The 20,402-nt window shown below is 44.0% G+C and overlaps 2 protein-coding genes and 1 long non-coding RNA gene across 3 annotated transcripts in view; 2 read left to right on the top strand and 1 right to left on the bottom strand.

Annotated features, from left to right (window-relative positions):
* Positions 1-7,915, bottom strand: part of LOC106809862 (sorting nexin-10-like) — a 10,276-nt gene extending 2,361 nt beyond the window's left edge. The window contains exons 1-6 of the mRNA XM_014813098.1: positions 7,798-7,915; positions 3,985-4,151; positions 3,324-3,410; positions 3,090-3,190; positions 2,580-2,678; positions 1,649-1,831 (exon numbers count right to left, since the gene is read on the bottom strand). Of these exons, the coding sequence (XP_014668584.1) occupies positions 1,649-1,831; positions 2,580-2,678; positions 3,090-3,190; positions 3,324-3,410; positions 3,985-4,029 (515 nt within the window). The 5' untranslated portion in view covers positions 4,030-4,151; positions 7,798-7,915. The remainder of the gene's footprint in view (positions 1-1,648; positions 1,832-2,579; positions 2,679-3,089; positions 3,191-3,323; positions 3,411-3,984; positions 4,152-7,797) is intronic.
* On the top strand, positions 217-843 carry LOC106809863. The gene is made up of 3 exons (XR_001393917.1): positions 217-424; positions 518-608; positions 824-843. It is a non-coding gene; the product is annotated as an uncharacterized LOC106809863 (long non-coding RNA).
* Positions 7,916-8,507: 592 nt separating the features above from the next.
* LOC106809851 (actin-like protein 6A) lies at positions 8,508-19,076 on the top strand. The gene is given in 15 exon segments (XM_014813081.1): positions 8,508-8,702; positions 11,884-11,925; positions 11,928-11,962; positions 12,237-12,333; positions 12,609-12,709; positions 12,901-12,998; positions 13,269-13,363; positions 13,626-13,732; positions 14,003-14,092; positions 14,562-14,623; positions 15,148-15,262; positions 15,562-15,642; positions 17,529-17,624; positions 17,879-17,965; positions 18,455-19,076. Coding segments are annotated over 15 exon segments (1,212 nt in total). The 5' UTR covers positions 8,508-8,677; the 3' UTR covers positions 18,536-19,076.
* The last annotated feature ends 1,326 nt before the right edge of the window (positions 19,077-20,402 follow it).

Genomic DNA, 20,402 nt, shown 5'->3' with positions numbered 1-20,402 from the left:
GGAGAGAGATTAGTGAACTAACATAGAGAAGTTACATGTACGAGGTTACTAGCTTGAGACGAAGTGGACATGTAGACCCCAGTTTACTCGTAGATGAGAGAAGTACTGTATGAAGTATAGGAGAAAGTACATGTAGAGGTACAGTGCAGCCAGATCAGTACATGTGAGGTTACTATGAGAGATATACATGAGAAAGTACTAAGTGAGAGAAGTACATGTAGAGGTTACTAGTGAGAAGTACATGTAGAGGTTACTAGTGAGAGAAGTACATGTAGAGGTTACTAGTGAGAGAAGTACATGTAGAGGTTACTAGTGACTAGCGAGAGAAGTACATGTAGAGGTTACTAGTGAGAGAAGTACATGTAGAGGTTACTAGTGAGAGAAGTACATGTAGAGGTTACTAGTGAGAGAAGTACATGTAGAGGTTACTATGAAGAGAAGAGCATGTATGTGTTACTATGAGAGAATACATGTAGAATGTTACTAGTGAGAGAACGTAGCATGTAGATGGTTATAGGTTACTAGTGAGAGAAGTACATGTAGAGGTTACTAGTGAGAGAAGTACATGTAGAGGTTACTAGTGAGAGAAGTACATGTAGAGGTTACTAGTGAGAGAAGTACATGTAGACGGTTAAACATGAGTAGCAGTAGCATTGAGAGGTACTATGAGCAGAAGTACATGTAGAGTTACTAGGAGAGAAGTATCAGTTATTATGGTATAGTTAACTAGTGGAGACGAAGTACATGTTAGGGTTACTTCAGTTACTGGTATGATAGAAGTACATGTCAGGTTACTAGTGTGGAGAGAATCACAAGTGTAGAGGTTACTAGTGAGAGAAGTACATGTAGAGGTTACTAGTTACTAGCGAGAGAAGTACATGTAGAGGTTACTAGTGAGAGAAGTACATGTAGAGGTTACTAGTGAGAGAAGTACATGTAGAGGTTACTAGTGAGAGGGATGGAGAAGAGAGACGAGGGCGAGGATAGAAAGTTAACAAAACAAAAAACAAAACAGAAAGAGTGACAAAGCAAGAAGAAAGACAGCAAGGGAGTTAACATACACAAGGAAAGAAGTGACAACTGGCAAAAGGGATATGAGATTCCTATTACTATTAAAACGATCAAAATATAATTATGATGCAGTCAAACCTGTGTTAATGGTCACCTCTATTGAACAGATAACTGCCTATATCAGACACTATGACATTTGCCTCGAGTGGCAGTTAAAAGATAAAGCCACCACTATAGAATGGACACCTGTACATGACGACTACTTTCGATGACTACCATGACAATTATACAGCGAAACCACCTATATAGGCGGGACCCACCCCGCCCGTATAAAGGACACTTTTTTTGTCTCCATCGAGTGGTAGTTACACAGTGAAACTTCTTTTATAGAATGGACACCTGCCTCTAACGAATACGTTTGGTCTCTCCTTGAAGTCGTAATTATGTAGGGACGTAGTTTGGCGGAATCCGTTAAACAGATGTTACAATTATACACCAAACCCACCACTTCTATAGAATCGACCTCTGTTAATAAAGCATCATTTCAGTGTCTCCCTTGAGTGACCCTTACATTACGCGCAGCAGAATTTTTTGGTAGATTTGCATGCACAATGTTTACGCGCAGCAGAAATCCTACCCTGCATCGCTGTCGTCCGAGTCTGCCTCGTGCACAATGGGACCGGCGTGACTTATCACATACTCCGTAGCCGACATCTTCGATTTGCCACGTATGCATTCGTCCATGTCGTGGTCGGGAAGCGGCGTCTGCAGGAACAGATGTAGAGTGCTGTCCGACACATATATCATCACCTTCACCACCCTAGAACATCGAGTAGATATCACATTATTATCGCACACGGGATAATTACCTCCGCCAAGGGGTTGGGAGGAGGTTATGTTTTCACCGGCGAGTGTTTGTTGGTTTGTGGCTTTGTGGGTTTGTGTACAGCCTAACTGAAAAAGTTCTGGACGGATTGTGATAACATTTTCAGGATCTAGGTCAGAAATCGCCTAACTTAGAATTGATGAGATTTTGGTGGTGATCCGGATCCAATTAATTAATTAACTAACTAATTAATTAATAAAATTTTAAGGATAGGTCAGAAATGAGGTAACTTAGAATTGATTACATTTTGGTGGTGATCCGGATCCAATTAATTATTTAATTAATTAATGAAATTTTTCACTTAATTAATTAATTAATTAATAAAAATTTTCACAGTGAGAGAATTCAGCTGCCTTGGCGGAAGTCTGTGCTCTCTGAGTGCTCTAGTTATATATAGAATACAGAATGACAAGCTGCACAACAAGTAACTCTACCTAAGTCTGTGTAATACATCCTACATTCACGAATAATTTCGTCATTCTGTGAAACGTAGGTCGTTCAAAATAAAGCAAATTGGAAAGCAAACTCCACCATTAACTGAAACTCGTCAGGTTTACATACATAGCTGACATATATCATGTGGCATACATATAAAGTTAGACTGCCACTACCAATGAGTGACAGTACAAAAGTACTGCACGGCGCACGCCCAAACTATTGTTTTCTTATATTTGCCACTTACTTGTTCAACCATTCTTCCAATAGACGGCGCCTCCGCTCAATGAAATCTTTGTCAAATCTTGAAGAGCATAACCGCTTTGGAGGCAGTTCTGGTGGTTTCCTGCAATAAAAACATGTTACACACATGCAAAAATGTGCACGCACACACGCACGCACACAGTAATTTAAACAAATGCTGGACTCAGTTGGAGCGAGATATAACCATGAACATATCTACACTCCAGGGAAAAAATGTAAAAAAAAATTTCGGGGGCTACTTTTCAAGCTCGCGCGCATGAAAATAGCACTCTAAAATTTGGCTTGCATTGAACTCTATGCAAATTTACGGGGGCTCGTTTTGCCATTTCCTGGGCTCTTTTTGGCATTTCGGGGGCTAAATCGCCCCGAGCCCCCGTGTATTTTTTTCACTGCTACACTCTATTACCTGGTATAACGTGTGACACGGCACACTAGTCATTTCTCTGTTAGACTGTAAACGCCTATCATATATTTAACACGTTACCTAGCTTACCTGTTTCTATGATGACTGCGAAGCTTTTTTCTCAGCCAAATGAACTCTGAATAGCGTCTTCGCACTTTTGATGACCGAGATGTGAATGCCATGTCATTGGTCTGTAATAAGTTGGTAAAGGTCAGCACATTTCTCTCCTCCACACCTCAACCTGCCAGTCTTACAATACATTCTTCTTCCACTCATAATACCTCTCTACTTTTCTCTACCTGATCTAAAACACATAATAATCACCTGCAAGCATATTTCATAGCTTGTATATTGACCTTGGTCCCACGTAATGTGTGTGATTGGGTATCGCACTTCAATACCCAGGTAAGTCTGCAAAGGGAAATGACAAATATAATTAGCATACATATGGATCCCGCAATTCAACAGTTATATTTGAATCACTGGTGTACTGGCCTTTGTGTCATTATTTATTCCAATGTAATTTCCATGAATATCAAACTGGTAGGTATAATCTAATACATTATCTAAATACAAAACTATACAAATCATGTGGGTGTACTATGAACTTTTATTTTAGAATATATGATTGGGAAAATTAATGAAGTATACAGATATCAACACATATAAATACTATACAATTTAATTAATTACACAGTTAAGTTAGTTAATGTATATCATATTAGTAAAACATAGATCTGCTATTAGCATTATTTAAATGCCAGATTCAACAATATTACAAGAAAGCTATGCTCGAAGAATTACATATGCTCGGAAATGCCTTACAACGTTACATTATAATCACATCATGGTCAATAATTAATTAAATTATTAAGTTTGAATGCTGCTTATGTAAATTAATTACTCCTCGAGATGAACTGTTTTGTAATTTCAACACTAGCTAACTAACAATCCTTGTACACAGCAATAGATTAATGAAAATTACCTCGTTGTCTGCGTTCACTGCGCTGTACATTTCATACACACTCATGAAATGCGGATCATAGAAATTTCCCTACCACTATGTCAGCACAGCAGTTTAAGTACTGATTCACATCTAGTACCCCACTTTCGTCACCTTTTATATTCTGCTCTTTGCAGTCGCCTCCTTTCCTAGAAATAATGAAAATGAAAATTTTAACATAACATGGTTAGTTCATTAGTTACCAAATGGCACTCAAAAACTCACTGAGAGACTTCCATGGTGGTCCATCGAATAACCAAAATGCCCACAGAGATTAATAAAAAATTAACAAAGGGGCATTGCTAAATCATTGATCAAGTCAAGGTTAGGGTCAAAATTCCTGCCGAGTCATCACTACAGATTTAGAATAGCAAACAATTAGGGCCTAGATTGAATTAAATAATGTCTATCTCTACACTTACACTTGTACTTAGCTACTTACACTTACACTTGTACTACTTACAACCTCGTTCAGCTGGCATCAGTCATTGCATTCCCAGTAAGGTTTGATCAGTCCAATAAAAACTAAAACAAGTGCCGCGGAGCGACAGCGCTCATCTAACGTCTACTGCGATGACTCTGTGGTGGAGTGGTGGGATTCTAGTAAACCCTGTTAGTCCCAAATGTGTTCACATACGCGCCAAAACAGTGGAAGGCACAGGGATGGTATCAGCAACCTTCTCAAAGGAGTGTTCGTTGGAATCGTTATGAAAGTTGCCACAAGATGGCGCGTACGTTTAAGCGTCTTCAGATTAAAGATGGAAGATCCCATCGTACGTATAGTAGCAACAACTATTTGCAAGACAGAATAGGTAAGCACTCATCCATTTACCTATGCAAGCCTACAGGCTGCAATAGAGAGCTGCCACCTGTAACCTTTCAATTAACGCAGGCAAAAACTAGACAGTACCACCACCACATGCACTGGCAGTGGCATACGTTACATGTAACATACTGACAGTACAGAATGCCATAGAAATTATACGATTTAAGGCTGCCATAAACCTTCTTCAACCAAATTTAGCTTTTGAAATTTCCATGTGACATTGTAGCCCTCATACATCAGGCAGGGCTCGAATTACCGACGGCACCGACGGCAATTGCCGGCGGTGCCTCTATCAATCGCCCGTACTGCCCTGAAAATCCAACCGACGACAGCAGTGACCTGCCTTGCCCTTTTCTGTAATTTGCCGTCGTCGGCTCGTGCCTCTTGCTCTGGCTAGACTGGTTTGCGGCCGCACTGTTTGTCGCGAGCAGTGGTACATTCTCTAGCAGAGCTGAGGCCGGATACCAGGTCTACCCGCGGTTAAAAACAATAACGTGGTTATTGCTGCCAACCGCTGCCAGTAGACAATCGATAAATAGCGCACCTGTGTATGCCCGTGTAGAACACGAATATTTTAATTGCTGCACGCCCGGGACTCGGCGGCCGCGTGCGATTTAAAGCGCGGAAACGACGCTCGCGCAAGAATGGCCACGTGATCGCTGTACGGTGGTAGGCTGCCTTCAAGTGCGCTCCGTAGAAGATTTAGAGAAATTTTAGTAGATTTCATTTACGTATGACACAAAGCTTTCCAGTACACAATGGCTTGGTGCTCACTTTTCTCAAAGATCTGTGGAGCAGGTTGCGATTCTTGATGCTTGTCTTTAAAATTGCCCTCCCGGTGGCCCATCCATTTTAGAGAAAATTCAAGGCAATTTCTTCACATGCCCCAGAAAAATTGCCTTGCCCTGTCGTCGCTTAATGTCTGAGGCGCTGCATCCAGGCTATGTATTAGATTCTCACTAGCAAACCCGGCCAGTTCAAATTTCCTTTCTGAACAGCACAGTAAACAAATCCATGTTTAAACCTCTTTCCTCTTGAGGGTCAAAAGGCGTTATGCGCCGACTCCTACTCTTCGACAATGTCAGCAGAAAGATACTATTCATGCGTCCTTTCAATAAAGTCCATAAAGAAAATGCTTAGAGTAACCGCTGAAACAAAAAAAGTTTCTCCAATCGCCGAATCAGGACCATGTCCTCAGACAAATGTTTAAAAGCTTTGCCCATGGTGCCTATTGACCTTTGACTCTGTGACCGTCAATTTCGAGCAGCCCAGTGAATTGGCTGCTTGTCCTACCATTGATGCCTATTAACACGCCGACTATCACGCAGCTATAGATAATAGGTCGAGAGCCTTTAATTTGCTGCCGCATTCTGCATTCCTCCTATTACCTTAAACACGTTCAAGCGCCACTAATATTTCCATCGATTATGCAAATGTACGAATGCGTACAGTAAGACTGGCACCCTTTGTGTAGTTAATAAGAAGATACGATTACCGTTATAGCAAACGCCCGTATTAGTTTGTCGCAATATCACTTGACCTACATTACTTAAGAAATGTCTAATTGAATTCACGTAAATTCCGTAATCTGGCGCCAACGCTTAATTTTATCTCCAACAAAATTAAACATCGATTTCGGTTCGCGGTACCTCACATGTTGCTACAGGCATGTTGAGGCATCGAATGTTCTGTCCCCGGCTAATTATTGTTTTGCTGTTTGACCCGGCAGTGACGCATATCCTTTCTCAACATATTATTACTTGTTGCTTTTAATCATCAAGTCTTCGTATATATACATGTTATTTTCCGAATCCCCAAGAGCTCAAAACCAAACGTACGGATGCGCATCAGACCACAAGGCATCGAAATCACTGGACGGCCGAGCACTACTGTGCCGATAAACTGTCCGGTGCACTATATAATCTGTATTGACACCGCCTCTGCCGTGTTACAGGCCCGGGCATCGGCGGGTTAGTAACTGTCAACAACGGATTTATTTGACCTCGGATTTTCAATTGCATATTTCTTAGTAACAGCGAGTGAATTGGACAAAACTAATACGGCGTTTGGCTACTAAGGCTAATGCCTACTTATTAAAACTACACAAGGTGCCAGTTACTGTAGCATTCGGTTAAAAATTGCCATAATCATCATGATCGTCTTATGCCTCTTAAGGAGTAAAAAGTTCCCCCTTCTTTACACTCTTGACCTTGGACCCCCAGCTTCGACACCCAACTCGTTTTGACGATCTCCCTCGCCCCCCCCCCCATGCGTGGCCGAATTATCGTGACCGTACGTCGAGCGTTAAAGATTTGTGCCCAACTGTTGACGACTCAGTACGGGCCGGACGGGCACGGTTTACGATTCATGCGATTCTACAAGCTGGCATCTGACCTATGTCAGATGCAGTAAAAATCCTTGATCTGCTGATATGAAAGTTGAGAAAATAATACTCTCGTTTAGACTCTTCTTATCTCTTAAGAATAATATGGCCATTGATTATTGCCAATGTTGATCGAAATGCGAGTAGTAACTGCATCTTGTGTAAGTTAATCACCCTCCCATTTCTCTTGCGTTGTCCAAAACATATGGGGCCGCCACAAATGTTTACGTCATTGCGCGTACTTATCGCTTGACTCCTGGATGACATTTACGGCAAGTAAATGAAATATCAAACAACCGATTTCAAGTCTTGCTTTGTAATGTAACAGCAGTGATAATTGGCGACAAACTTAATTTACGCGTTTTGGCGTTATAAGGTAATGTATCTTTATTAACTACACAAGGTGCCAGTTACTCTAGCATTCGTCAACATTGCATAATCAATGGGCATATCATTCCTTTAATCTTATCTTATCTTACCACCATCGACGCAACTCACATTGACATTGTACCGTACATGGTCGCCTCAGAGTGAGTGCTTTAAATCCATGAGATATGGTCTATGAGATATTAACTAATATAATTACCCAAAAAATATGTCAGCTTATCCGTACTGAATACTACATCGCATAACAAGAAGAAGTTCACTGTCTACGCCTTGGCGATCAACTCACGGGACTCACTCACTGCCCAACTCGTGACCTGCCACCCGGATACGTAAAACCTATTCGGAACTGAAATTCCGGTGCCGTAATTAATGATGTCAAGAATTAATGTCAAGAAATGACAAATAATATTGCTATGCATATTATACATAAGATTCTTATGAAATTTATTTAATTTATTTTATGACGTATTTAATAAAATAATTAGCTATAACTATAAGTTCAGACTCTGCCGAATATAAGTATACTCTTTCTTATGTTTTTGTTGTTGTTATTATTATTGTTGTTGCTGTTGTTACCACCTTTTTCTATGTTCTTCTTTATTTCCTTCCACATCCATCCTCCATCATGTCTTTCTCCTGCCTGTGCAGTTATTATGGTTTGTTAGACGTTATTGAAAGCTAACAACATGCTGTGGCTGTGCACCATTTATTATTTAATAATTATGATAGGTTTATATAATTTGATCATTTTGCAGTTATTGCAGATGTTATATATTGTCAAGAGCTTATAATAGAAATTATTCTTTATTATGAGCTCTAGATGTCGTGTACTGTCATTGTATCACAGAGAGAGAGTGTAACTAGCGTCATCGTATAAGCTGCCAATGAAATTGTTGTTATATAGCTCGTTAGATGGCGCTGATTACAACAAAATGACACCGGTCTGTCTTTTCCAAATTTATCTGAGGCGATAATTCTACGTTCATCTGTTGATTATCCATTGCGTGTAGATTTTGTTTGGAGATTTATGCAGCAATTGATTATCATATTCATTACTAACGGTTAAGCAGGAACAAATAATGAGTGGGGGTGTGTACGGAGGAGGTAAGTTATCTGTTTACACGATAGTTAAGTACGGCACATGCGTTTCACGAAGAGTAAGAGACAAAGCCGGTGTCACGGTAAATAAAATAGTGCGATCTGGGCAATAGGGAGATACTCTCCTATTTACGCAGGCAAGCCGCGCGGTTAACGAGTGCCGTCTGCGGGGTAAAAACGCGGGCGATAAAAACGTCGGGTGATACAGATGTTATAGTGCACCGGACATTTTCCGCCACGCATCTCTCGGCCCGTACGCCCAATGCTTAGCGGATTTAGTACGAGTTACCGCGTAATCGTGGTAGTACGGAATAACGAGTAGACCGATAAAATTCTGTCCCATATAACCTTTTTTATATGGGAAGGGTTTATATGGATTTAGACCGGGGGGCTCCCATTTTGAAATTTTCCCGTTTTGAGATCGCATTGGCCAAAATGCATTGCGGTGCTAACAGGTGCTTGACCACTCGCGGCTCAGCGGGGAGGGCTTTTGGCGGCCCACAAAATTGTTTTTTGGGGCCTACCAGAAAATTTATTTCATTTGCCCAAAATGGAAAGTGTTGAGCCAATTTTTCCGATTGGCATTTTTTCGGGTTAAAATATAAATCATCGCGCTAACCATTAACGACACATATTAAAGAAGCCAGTAGTCCAGGATTTGTTAGAGGGTTGGCGCCCAGCAATTTATGCTATTGTTTAGGCCTCCTTTATCTTGTGATATTGGCGTGCGCTCCTTTTTTACGGAATTTTAAAGAAAATTGTGAACTCATGAACTTTTCTGCGCTGATTTTTGACCGCACGCTCTTTTTTTTAAAAATCAACGCCACGCGGCGTCGCCCATGAATTTTTCCCTTTCTTTGCCCCGGCTAGCTTTCGGTGGGCTGAAGCCGAGCCTACGAGAACGGCCGGACTTATAATGCCGACATGCGTACTTTTACCCCAGCATTGTCGATTGGTTTTTTGGAGCTGCCCGGAGCCTACGCTCGGATTTTATCATTCAGATAGGCCCATGCGAGCGGATGGGAATGACAATTTTTGCTGTTTTTCAGCGGGGGTCCAGGGGGCCGCAGGGGCGCGGTCAGTCGTCCAGGGCGATGCGCTGGTCAGAGGGGCTTGTCAGGGGCTGCTTTAATACGTACATAAATGACATATGTAATTATAAACAGAGCGCCACGCACGCCTTTATTTGCTTACGCCAAAAAGTTGTCCGCGGGAAGAATCGCCTCCCCGTGGCCGCGCCACCGCGCGGATATAATAACTCTAAGCACCCTAGCGGAACCATGGGCGTTAGTCGATTCGCCGGGCCGACAGTTTAGTTGGCATTTAATTTTTTTTATTGGTTTTCAAAGGTTTCAATCGAATTAAGGCAGGTCGGCGACCACCACCTTTTTAGGGTTATGTATGATTAAACAGAACGTCGTTGGCGAGAGGTGAAACAGTTCTGACTACGTTTCCTACGTGTTTTAGTATGAGGGGCCACACGACGCGTATTTTTTTTGCCCGAGCGCGCCGCATTTTAAATCGCCTCGAAAACATTCGCCCGGTGCGCCGGGCGCGGTGCACCCGGGTCGATCGACCGATTTTCGTACCCCGCCCGTCACCGGGACATCGCCCGTTATGAGAAAAAATGTTTAGATATTTTTTTTCGCCGATTATTAAGCCGGCCGGGATGTCGCATCCGCTTTGGAAATTTCGCTTGTTCTTGCCCCGTGTTCCGGCGTATTATTGTGGAAGCCAAATAAATTAATCGGCACGTGGTTGGTTAGTATCATGTGATCCCGGTCGCAGTGGCGTACGCCGTACGCTCTCAAATTCAGCCACCGTGTGCCCTTCGGGATCGGGGCGTATAATTCGCTGGCGATTGTAATCGTAGCGACTCGGCCGAAAAATGACCGCTTCTGTGTGCCCTCTTATAGCTCCTTTCAGCTTTACTATTAGCCGCGCTACAGATGCTTTGCAGCTATGTTACGGCACGCCGGCAACTGTACCCGCGGCCTTTTAGGAGTAGTGGTTTGCGCCCTTTAGAAACACCGGGGGTTGAAAACCGAGGGCAGAGCCCGCCGCCGGCTATTCATAAAACGAGCCCCAACGTCCAGCGGTGCCCGGGCGGGGCGTGATCGCGGGGGCGGGGGGTTTACGCGGGGCCGGGCGCGTGTGTCGATCGGACTCTGCGTACTGAAAGGTATTTATATATTACAGAGGGAAGGACGTAGGAAAGCGGTTCCGCCCGCAGTGTAGCGGATAAGATTCGCAAGAATCTTGGAGCAGCTTGGTATTATGCCGCTGTGTTAGGAGCGGCCGAGACAGGAAATGTGTACTTCGCCCTAAAATATTTTTATCTTTGGGCCTGCTAGATATTTTGTTTTTTTGGTATGTTTGGTAGTCGGCCCTAGCAGATTTTGCTCGCCAGGGCGCAGGCGCCGGGGGACCGGGGCTGTGTCCGGAGCGCACTGGCGTACAGCGGCCCGACGCCTCTATTGGCGTACGAAAAAAACCTACGTTCCCTATTCTACAGGCTTTACCGTTTGCTGACTGATATGTCGTCATACATTCACTTTCAATCGTTTATTTACTTCTTTTTAAAAGATGGTTTTTCGAGAAAAGCCTCGCTTCATTTAACTTAGGGGTAAATTTACGTTGGCCATTTTAAAACCAAGTCAGACCAATCACAGCGAGTGCTTATTCGAGGCGCTCCGTGCGAGCGCCAAGATTACCAAGCGGAGAACCAGGGGCTTATGTTAAGGACTCGCTCTGATTGGTTACTGATTGGGCTTTGTTAATGCGGGCGAACGTATATTTACTAAAGGAAACGCGGAGTTAAAATGAAGCCGGGCAGGCTTTTCTGAAAAACAATCTTTTAAGAAGTCTCTCAATAAATATATGTTTTCACGAATCTGAGTGTAGTACTGTTGTGCTGAATTCTGGAAAGAGACTAAATAAAATCCGTCTCTGTATACCATCATAATGACAACTCCAAACGTGAAAAAAGCATGTGTACTTGCGAATATAAACCACTATCATTGCACTTGATATCACTGAAAAAACGTAAAACTTTCATGGAAAAGTAAATTTTGATTTATTCATTTTCTGTAGGAAAACTATCAGTATTTTTTTAATTTTCATCCTTGTGTACTGATGTAGATTCAAAGTATTCACTCCTGCTTTCATTTGTTCTGTTGTACTTTAGATGAAGTTGGTGCAATAGTATTCGATATTGGGCTCGCATACCATAAGAGCTGGGTTATGCAGGAGAAGACAGTCCGAAGGTACGTTTTCATCAATATAACAAGCTTTTTATCTCAGCTGTTATAAGGCTGGTATTTGTGGCATATCGTAGGATAGCAGTCGCCCCCCGATTTCCCCTTAAAAGATTAAGGTCGGCTCATTATTGGAAGGGGAACAATTTTTAGTTATTAGTGTTTTTAAAAAAAATTTACCCCCAGACACACAGGATCCCCTCCAGCCATTTTTTTTGGTGGATGTAGGAGCCTGCTCGTTTGAGTCCTGCCATGGGAAAGCCAATGCGGGCGCACCACCTAGAACCGCCCCGCAGAAAGAAATACCTTTCATACCGCCACTGGAGCAGCAATCGGGAAGGGCATTGAATGTTCGGGGCCACTTCATGCGGATGGCATGAGTGAGTTGTCATTTGTGGAGGAGAGCTATTGGGGCGTGGGAGAAATGTATTTGAAGTCCATGGCGGTTGTTGTGTCAAGAGATGACAGGTGGATTTACAAGGGGCAACTGGAAGCGTAAAAAAAAAAGAGAGAAAAAGTGCAAGTGCTATTGGCCTGATACAAAGAAATGAAACAATGAATAGCATTGTGCTAGAGAGGCAGATGGATGGCAAATTTAATACATTCAGATAAACAATATTAGTGTTTGACATTTCTCTGCTTTGCCTGTTCACAGTTGATGACTGGGATATGTTTGAGGAGGTTATGGATCATCTATACAAGAAACACATTAAATCTGAGTCCAATATGCATCCAGTTATGATGTCAGAAGCACCAGTAAGTAACACCCACTCACCAAGGAGTCATGCGAGACCGTCAGAGAAATTTCTACCCATTTAGGCATTCATTAAGAGACAGTTATGAGAAAATTCATTCTAGCTGCAATAGAGATGTAAAATATTTATGTCTTACTCATTTTTTACAATTTTTTATTGTTGTATTTTATATATTTTCTATTTTTTCTTCAGTGGAATACAAAGGCAAAACGAGAGAAGTTGACAGAACTGATGTTTGAGCATTACAATGTGCCAGCATTTTTCCTGTGCAAGAATGCTGTCCTGACAGCGTATCCTTGAATTATTCTGCATATAAAAACACATAAAAACACATCGGGCAAACCAGTAAACCAACACAATTATAACCTAAAAAGAAGAAAACCATGCATCACACAGGCACACACACGCAAACACATAGATATTCATAAATCTATATATTCATCAGCAGTCCAGGTAGAGTATCAGCTTGGTGGGAAATGTCATAGGTTTGCCTGTGTTATTAGTTATGATGTCAGTTATAAGCAGATTGGAAGATTATATCCTTAACCTGAGCTGTACAGGTTTGCAAATGGTCGCTCCACTGGACTGGTTCTGGACAGTGGTGCAACACACACATCTGCAGTGCCAGTTCATGATGGATATGTTGTCCAGCAAGGTAGACTTTTGGCTATAAAAAATAGTGTGCGTGCGTGCGAGTGCGTGCGTGTGCGTGTGCTAGTGCGTGCGTGAGTGCATGCATGTGTGCACGTGTGTTATTATATATATATAATATATATTGGCATTATTAGGTTAATAGCAGTGGCGAGGTGGAAACACTAAGATGGGCACTATCACAGGCCTCTGCTACTTGTTTGATTCCTGTGTATTCGTGTCCATGTTCTTTTGAGCTCACTTAATATTTGTGCTCATCATTGTAGCTATCGTGAAGTCGCCACTGGGAGGTGATTTTCTCACCATGCAGACGAGGAAGGATCTAGAGGAAATGGGCATTGACCTTTGTCCCAACTATCTCATAGCCAGTAAGGTAGGTTGACAAGGACAGAGAACAGATATATCAGTATTTTAGAATTGAATCCATTGTTAGTTATATAATGTTTAAGTCTAATGTTTGGTAGTTTTTTAGTGTTGGTTGTCCAGTGTTCTTAGTTGCTAATTTGGTTAGTTCTCAAATGTTCTTTTTCTAAAAATACATTGTTTGGATGTTTACTGGGCATCCATAGGTATACTGACATTTACTCTAACATTTTCTTATGCACATACTTGACAACTGCTACGTGTTCACTGTGTATTCTAGGAGATAGCCAAGGAAACCGAGAAGCCAGTCTATGTGAGAAAGACGAATGTGCCGGAGGTTACTCGCTCCTTCCACAACTACATGGTGCAGGTAAACTGTTAGGGGAATATATTGCTCGAGCCTAGGTCATGTGTGCATCGTTAAGTAGAAGGGTAGTTTCCTTAGCACAGCCATTAATTTCATTGGTTATTGGGGAATGACCATTGTACCACAAGTGTGCACAAAGGTCAGTATAATATGAGGTGTATATAAATATGCGTCTAACAATTTAATAGTTTATCTATAAGAGCTATTGGATGTAATTTGTAAGTACCTCTTGCAAATTTGTGTACCTCTCCTCAAAATGTCAACAAACATTATAACATGTATGGTTCTTTTAGTCGTCGATGGAGTTTTTGAAGAAAAAAAATATTGTACTGTATAATTTATAGTATTTTTTCCCTCGGGGACTATGCAAAACAGTAAATTACAATGTTAGATTGGATGGTCTGAGAGAGTGGTGTGTGGATCTCATGTTGCAAGTTGACTCTACCATCTTTATGCATTTCTTGGCTTTCAGGATGTAGTTCAAGATTTTCAATCTACATGTCTGCAAGTTTCTGACCAACCATATGAGGAAAGGTAATGCATTTTTTTAGTAAAACCATTAGAGGTTCTCTAGTTTCACTAAAGCGGGCAGCACACTTCACCATTTTTGTTGCTCGTACAGGCAATTTTCGTGGTCGCCACAAAAATGGCCAAGTGTGTGGGGGCCGGCAACGACCACTAACCACGGAAATTTTGTGGTGACCACGAGTTGCCAAGAATCAAACAGGTTTGATTTCTCACCACGAAAATTGCTCGTGGTGGCAACTTATGGTGAAGTGTGCTGTGACGCGGCAACGGCCACAAAAATTGCCGACCACGAAAATTACCTGTACGAGCAACAAAAATTGTGAAGTGTGCTGCTAGCTTAAGCAACAACTGGGAGATGAAATCACCATTATAATGGATTTTGTGCGAGATTCCAGCGACTGGTTTATGTGTGTGCGTAAATGATGTGCCTCTTTAATCTCAGTCTGGTTTTGCTTCAGAGAATCACTGTTAGTTTCATCTTGCTCCCGTGTTTTACAATCATTATAAGACCGATGCCTCTTTGTTAATAGTGAGGCTGAATCTATGCCAGCGTCGCACTACGAATATCCAACCGGCTACAATCAAGATTTCGGCGAGGAGATGTTTTTGATGGCTGAGGCGTTGTTCGATCCAACACGCATCAAGGTAATCATTAACTAATCACAGGACAGTGCATGTAGGTTTAACTAATTGTGTATTGTGTTTATGTGTGGGTGTGGGTGTGTGCGTGCGTGCGTGCGTGGGTGTTTTTGCAAGCATGGGTGTGTTTGCTTGTGTGTGTATGTATAACGTGCATGCTTCGCTGCGGTGTGTATGTAGAGCAGGGTGATCGAATATACAGTGAGTAGAGAAATATGGTATAAAGTTGCAATAAGAGCTCAGTATCATGTGGTGTGCATTATGAACAGTCAGGCATGTGAGCTTCACCGTTGTTGTTGTGGCAGGGTGCGACCGGGAGCACCATGATGGGGAGTAGTCACGTCGTAACCACCAGCATCGGAATGTGTGACCAGGACATCAGAATGGTGCGTATTAAACCACGGTAACGACGCTTGCCGTGCACTAACACTGCGCACCCGTACCCCCACAACCGCCCACCCCACCCCACAACACATGCCACCCCCGCCGCACCCCACCCCACAACAAGCACCCACCCCCACACACACGCCACCCGCCCACCCCACCCCACCCCACACAACCCACCCCCCCCCACCCCACCCCACACACACGCCACCCCCGCCCACCCCACCCCAACACACACGCCCACCCGCCCACCCCACCCACCCCACACTACACGCCACCCCCGCCCACCCCAACCCCACACACACGCAGCCCCCGCCCAACCCCACCCACACACACGCCACCCGCCCACCCCAACCCCACCCCACACACACCCACCCGCCCACCCCACCCACACACACGCCACCCCCGCCCACGCCCACCCCACGACACCACGGCCACCCCCCCACCCACAACCCCACCCCAACACACACGCCACCCCCGCCCACCCCACCCCATCACGACACCCACCCGCCCACCCACCCACACACACGCCACCCGCCCACCCCACACCCACCCCCACACACACGCCACCCCGCCACCCCACCCACCCACACACACACGCCACCCCCCACCCCACCACACACACGCCACCCTGCCACCCCACCCCACATCACACGCCCACCCCCGCACCCCACCCCACACACACCCACCCCTGCGCCACCCACCCACACACACGCACCCCTGCACCACCCCACCCACACACACCCACCCCTGCCACCCCACCCCGCACACACACGCCACCCCCGCCCACCCCACCCCAACACACGCCACCCCGCCCACCCCACCCACCCCACACACACGGCCACCCCGCCACCCCACCCCACACACACGCGCACCCCCGCCCACCCACCCCACACACACGCCACCCCTGCCCACCCCGAGCCCCACACACACCGCCACCCCTGCCCACCCCACCCCACACACACGCCACCCCTGCCCACCCCACGCCCACACACACCCACCCCTGCCCACCCCACCCCACACACACGCCACCCCTGCCCACCCCACCCACACACACCGCCACCACCGCCCACCCCACCCCACACACACGCCACCCTGGCCCACCCCAGCCCCACACACACGCCACCCCTGCCCACCCACCCCACACACACGCCACCCCCTGCCCACCCCAACCCCACCCCAACAGCACACGCCACCCGCCGCCCACCACACCCCACACACACGCCACCCCGCCGCACCCCACCCCACACACACTCCACCCCGCCACCCCACCCCACCCCACACAACGCACCCCGCCACCCCACCCCACACACACGCCACCCCCGCCCACCCCACCCACACACACGCCACCCCTGCCCACCCCACCCCACACCACACGCCACCCTGCCCCACCCCACCACACACACACGCCACCCCTGCCCACCCCACCCCACACAAACGCCATCAACAACCTTCGCCTGTACGAAAACAACGTTATCTGAGCAACGGAACCCACATATATGCTGTGGTACATTTATGAACGAGTATACGGTTATTACCTCTGCCAAGGGGTTGGCAGGAGGTTATGTTTTCATCGGCGTGTGTTTGTTGGTTTGTGCGTTTGTTTGTTTGTGTACAGCCTAACTAAAAAAGTTATGGACGGATTGTCATAAAATTTTCACTATAGGTCAGAAATGGGCTAACTTAGAATTGATTACATTTTGGTGGTGATCTGGATCCAATTAATTATTTAATTAATTAATACAATTTTTCACAGTGAGAGAATTGAGCTACCTTGGCAGAGGTCTGCGCTCTCCGAGTGCTCTAGTTGTCAATGGGAATGGAATAGGAAATATTGATTTGGAGCTGGTGGCATGATGCATTCTTGATTTTATTGTTCTGATTGCAGAGTTTGTACGGCAGTGTCATAGTGACGGGAGGCAACTCTTTGCTGAATGGCTTCACAGAGAGACTCAATCGAGATCTCACCAGCAAGACACTTCCGGTGAGCTCGTTTGACCTGTCAACAGGCAGTTGTAGTTAACACGCAGTTGTAGTTAACACGCAGTTGTAGTTAACACACAGTTGTAGTTAACACGCAGTTGTAATACGCAGTTGTAGTCAACACGCAGTTGTAGTTAACATGCAGTTGTAGTCAACACGCAGTTGTAGTCAACACGCAGTTGTAGTTAACACGCAGTTGTAGTCAACACGCAGTTGCACTGTTGCATTGTATTGATATTCGTGGCTGTTTTACAGAGCATGCGAGTGAAGCTGATCTATCCGAACGGTGCAGCAGAGAGAAGATTCAGCTCATGGATCGGCGGCTCTATCTTGGCGTCATTGGTACGATTGCATGGCACTGCCACATGTTGTTCATGTCGCCACATCTCTACGTCTTTTCATTTCATTTTGTTACATTTATCGTGTAGCAACGTAGTTGCCTGGAGGGAATGTAGGATGTTGCCTGTACGCACATACTGGTGTACATACATACGTATGTTAGTATCTTGTGATTACTATGGCGATTTTATTTTCCAAAGGTTTCCCACAATCTCCTTTCACATGTGTTTCACAAATAGCTGGATATAAATGTGCAAACATTTTGTAATAAAAAGCTTGTGATTCATCACGAAATACAAACGAAAATCGAAATGTCTTAATTGCTACAACGATTCCAATCATCTTGCTGGAATGTTTCGGTATCTGTGTATGAACTTACTACCTAGTCATCCAGTTATATCTAAAATCTTGACCTTTTGCAAGCTTTTCTTTTGTGTTGTTGTCTCTGTAGCAACAACGGCACATCAAATAATTGAGTCATCTTTTTGGCAGGGTTCATTTCAGCAGATGTGGATTTCGCAGCAAGAGTACGAGGAAGGTGGGAAGGGCTGTGTCGATAGGAAGTGCCCATGAGGAGCGTATAATATATCACCGATAATCGTAATACGATGTATCCGACTCATCGTTGTTCCAGTTGGCTTTATCTTGTCTCGAGCCCATCGTTGTCACAGTTGGTTTCATCTTGTCATGAGCGAAAGAACTTCCGTAGATGCTGGCCGGTATAAATAAGGCCAGGAGCGAATAAAAACAAATGCACAAAATCAACAAATTTTATTTACTCCCGATAAGCTTTTGCTTTTGCTCTCAGAGCCATCTGGTGGGTAATTTCTTTGCTAGCACTCTCGTCGGCGGTGGCACGTAGGTGAGCAGTGTAATACTTCAGTAGCTAGATGTTTGGTGTCGCTTTACTGCGGATGGAATTTCTTATCTACGGCTAATATAAGAGAATGTAAAAAAAAAATGTGAAAAAGTGGAGTTTATAAAGAAATCATTACCGGTCTGTCTATTGAATTGTTTCATAAATATTGTGAATGTAAGCCTTGATGTAATCTATTGTCTATTTAGTATCATTGTGAAATGTAATGTCCAATAAAACGTAGTGTGTTTTTCTAAATATTCCGCATTTCTTTTTTCATTTCTTCGTTGTAAGCTGAGTAACTGAATGAAACACTTAAAATAAAATGAATTGTAATGGGGTTAGCCGCTAGCTTTGTCAGCAGGGGCGCAGCGCGAGCGGGAGCAGCAGTTGTAGAGCCGATTGCGCAATGACCCATGGCAGATGTAAACATACATACAGGGATCACAAGCCGATCCTATATTTTGATCAACATATCAGAACAAATCGAACATATTTATACCTAACTTTAAGAGCTCCTGATAGCACAATTCTCCCAATATATATATATATATATATATCTGTGTCTATTATACTCTATATATTTTCAGCGTTATCTCAAGTAAATATATTATAGTGCAACTTTTAAACAAGCTTGAACATCGAAGCAGGGTCTCAAATGAGTGGTGTAGATGTAAACTTTACGTTATCTATCGAATATTGTCAAATCAATGTTCTATAATTATGTATATAATCAAGTAAAAACGAAGAAAATTGCAACGAGCAAAACCATTAAATTTCGACATGTTTATTAAAACACGAAATTCTATAAGAACTTGAGGCGAATGTTCAGATTTTGTTGTGAAATCCCATTCACGTTTCAAGTCTAGTTTTCTCGCTAAATTGCCACTCAATTTGCCTTTCTGTACGTACTCACCGTATGCAAGCTTTATTACTCCTTTCCTTCACCCCATAAATAATAAAATCCGATTTTGATATAAAAATGCGTCAGTATGAAAATCAGAGTGCCCGGCAGCCGGCATATATCTGACGGCTGCCGGGCACGGTCTTCGATTTTCTAAATGCCCGGCAATTTTTAATTTTCAGCGTTATCTCAAGTAAACAAGGGTTAGGGTTAGGAACTGCCGGGTATTTAGGATATGGCATGGCATGGGATGGCATAAGATGCGACGAGATGGGATGGGATGGGATGGGATGCGGTGCGATGGGATGGGATGGGATGGCATGGAATGGGATGGATGGATGGATGGATGCATGGATGCATGGATGGATGCATGGATAGATAGATAGTTGTATTTTTTTTGGGTATTTTCCTTTCAACCAAGCGGTCACCAACTGAGTAACGCCACTGATTTCCCGGGGCAACGCCGGGTATCCCGCTAGTATATATATAAATTATGAGGAGAAATATGAACTAACTCTCATGCCGCTTTATTGGGGACGGATGTGAATCTCGTTACAACCTATACAATTGTGTTTTCTACCTGTTTGACGTTCCGTTGATGTTGGCATATTATATACTAATTATATATATGTGTGTGTGTGTGTGTGTGTGTGTGTGTGTGTGTGTGTGTGTGTGTGTGT

Source organism: Priapulus caudatus, unplaced genomic scaffold, assembly GCF_000485595.1.
Source record: "Priapulus caudatus unplaced genomic scaffold, Priapulus_caudatus-5.0.1 Scaffold391, whole genome shotgun sequence".
In the NCBI taxonomy this organism is placed as follows: domain Eukaryota; kingdom Metazoa; phylum Priapulida; class Priapulimorpha; order Priapulimorphida; family Priapulidae; genus Priapulus; species Priapulus caudatus.
This window is presented reverse-complemented; position numbering and strand designations above follow the sequence as displayed.